Here is a 2,688-nt window from a genome sequence, read left to right as displayed (position 1 = left end):
ATATATATATATATATATATATATATATATATATATATACATACATACATATACGTACATATATATATATATATATGTATATATATATATTTACATACATATATATATACATATGTATATATATACATATAAAGACATATATATACATATATAAAAGTATGTCTAGGGAAATAAATACACAGATACAGATGCATATGTACATCCATATACACACACACGTAACTGTGTTTCTATATACGTATACATACATATATATATATATATATATATATATATATATATATACACACACACATATATATAACTTTAAAAAACAAGAACGGTAGACAGAAGCAAAGACAGAAAGGCGTAGTGAAGGAAGAATGAAGCTTAAAATTTAAAAAAAAAGCCTCGATGTTAGTTCTTAAAATAATTGTTAATGTTTATAACTTGACCTGTTTCATCTATTTCATAACTTAATGTCTATTGTCTGTTAACGTGTGAAATATTTTACCATTACAAGTTCACTTCTATTATAACGATAACAACTCGTTTATATAGTCATTTACCAACGTACCGATATGTGTGTGTATACATATATATATTTCATATATGTATATGTATATATATATATATATATATATATATATATATCTGTTTGCGTGTATATATATATTTTTTATTCTTTTACTTGTTTCAGTCACTTGACTGCGGCCATGCTGGAGCACAGCCTTTAGTCAGACAAATCAACCCCAGGACTTATTCTTTGTAAGCCTAGTACTTGTTCTATCGGTCTCTTTTGCCGAACCGCTAAACTACGGGGACATAAACACACCAGCATTGTCTGGCAGGAGATGGCGGGGAGAGGGTACAAACTCATACACCAACACACACACACTCATACACAGATATATATGTATATATATATAAATATATGTGTGTGTGTGTATGTGTGTTGAAAGGACTTCTTCCAGTTTCCGTCTACCAAATCCACTCATAATGCTTTGGTCGCCCCGAAGCTATAGTAGAACGGCACTTTCACAAGGTGCCACGCAGTGGGACTGAACCCGGAACCATGTGGGTGTGGAGCAAATAGTTACACTTATGCCTATATGTGTGCGTTTGTGTATGTATGTATGCACTTATGTATGTATACGTATACATTCGTACAGAGGAGGTCCCCATTCATATCTAGAGCCAACAAAGCTAATGACACCAAGTCCGGATCTCTTATCTCTTATAAAAATAGAACCTGTTATGATTTAAGTAGGTAACCTCAGGTATATCTGGGTATTTTACCTGTTTAGTTGTGTTGTCGTCTTCTGCTGTTGTCTTTTTCTGTTCCTTGTACATTGTATTCGGCTTACGAACAATGGGAGCGACACTTCTCTGCGATGATACTTCTGTTAATTGTTGATTCTCGCTAAAACAAAATCGAAAAGAGAAATTAATTTTAACAACTAACAAGAGCAATCAGAGAGCGCAAACCTCCGTCAAGACAACATCAACGCCCTCTCAACGATTACCCGGAGATGATTTTTTAAAATGAGAATATTTGAAATAAACTTGACTGCTCTCAAAAATTAACTAAAAAAAAAAACAGGAAAAATAATCCAGAATCATTGTCCGATACCGGATTGATCCTAACATCTTATACGTTCGTGCCAGTCACGAGGCCAAACATCTCTGAAAGTTTCATCTGAATCCATCGAGCGGTTCTTGAGATATCTTGTCCACGGACAAGCAATAAGGCTCTAGGATGATTTTAAAATCAATGGAATTACCCGTGCTCACATATTTAGTCGGATGAATGACGACGACGACTCCAAACACTTGAATTTCACTCAAAATACTCGCTTTCACATGAAACCATAAAACTCTTAACTTGACCTACTCAACTCCCCGAACATCAATTTCTAACAGTTGAAGCGACCACGTATAATTTCTCTCGCTGAATTTGAAGGTGAATCTTTGGAAGCATGGGTACTTGATCACCACCTGAAAACTTTTCTAATTTATGTTATTCGACTCCAAAAAGCACATCGTTCTTTTTTAGACTTTTAACAGACATGAATTTATATAATGTATAGCATCTGTTCCACAGTCTTACTGCATATTTTATAAGTGGGGTGCTTTTACCATCTTCGAAATGACTATAAGGAAATAGATATATATTATACTGAAAGAATGGCAGAATGTCTTTAAAAGTATATCCTCAGAATGAATAATAAATGTTTAATTTATTTTTGTTCTTATCTGCAACACTCAGAAGGATTTAGCCTGCCAATCTGTAAATAATAAATCATATGTAATCAACTTATAATCGATTGTTATTTTCTCAAGCTTACGCTGGAATCGAATAAAACTACCAAATTCCCATGGTAAGATCTGTTTCGCATTTCTCGGCGTGTTGACTGATAAAAATCGAACCAACATTGTCGGGCCACCAGAGTAAGTACATATGGATGTTTACGCTGAAAGTACTTATGTAGGGTTTATTTGAAACGTACTTAAGATAGATTGGCGTACATTAATTCAAGTACGGAGTTTTTGTAATTTCCCCTTGCAATATTTTTATCATGCAGTTTCAAAAACAAGTTATTATTGGAATTTTATTTTCATCATAAGAAAATCAAAATTTGCAAAACATTTTCTTCAAAATTTTTTTTTTAATCAATATATATATATATATATATATATATATATATA

At 32.6% G+C, this 2,688-nt stretch overlaps 1 protein-coding gene across 1 annotated transcript in view; it reads right to left on the bottom strand.

The window, feature by feature from the left end:
- Positions 1-2,688, bottom strand: part of LOC106867241 (pyroglutamylated RF-amide peptide receptor) — a 173,343-nt gene that overhangs the window by 3,313 nt on the left and 167,342 nt on the right. The window contains exon 6 of the mRNA XM_052974678.1: positions 1,279-1,402. Within this exon, the coding sequence (XP_052830638.1) occupies positions 1,279-1,402 (124 nt within the window). The remainder of the gene's footprint in view (positions 1-1,278; positions 1,403-2,688) is intronic.

This window comes from Octopus bimaculoides, chromosome 19 (assembly GCF_001194135.2).
Source record: "Octopus bimaculoides isolate UCB-OBI-ISO-001 chromosome 19, ASM119413v2, whole genome shotgun sequence".
In the NCBI taxonomy this organism is placed as follows: Eukaryota; Metazoa; Mollusca; class Cephalopoda; order Octopoda; family Octopodidae; genus Octopus; species Octopus bimaculoides.
The sequence above is the reverse complement of the archived record's forward strand: the minus strand, read 5'-3'. Positions and strand labels throughout refer to the sequence as shown.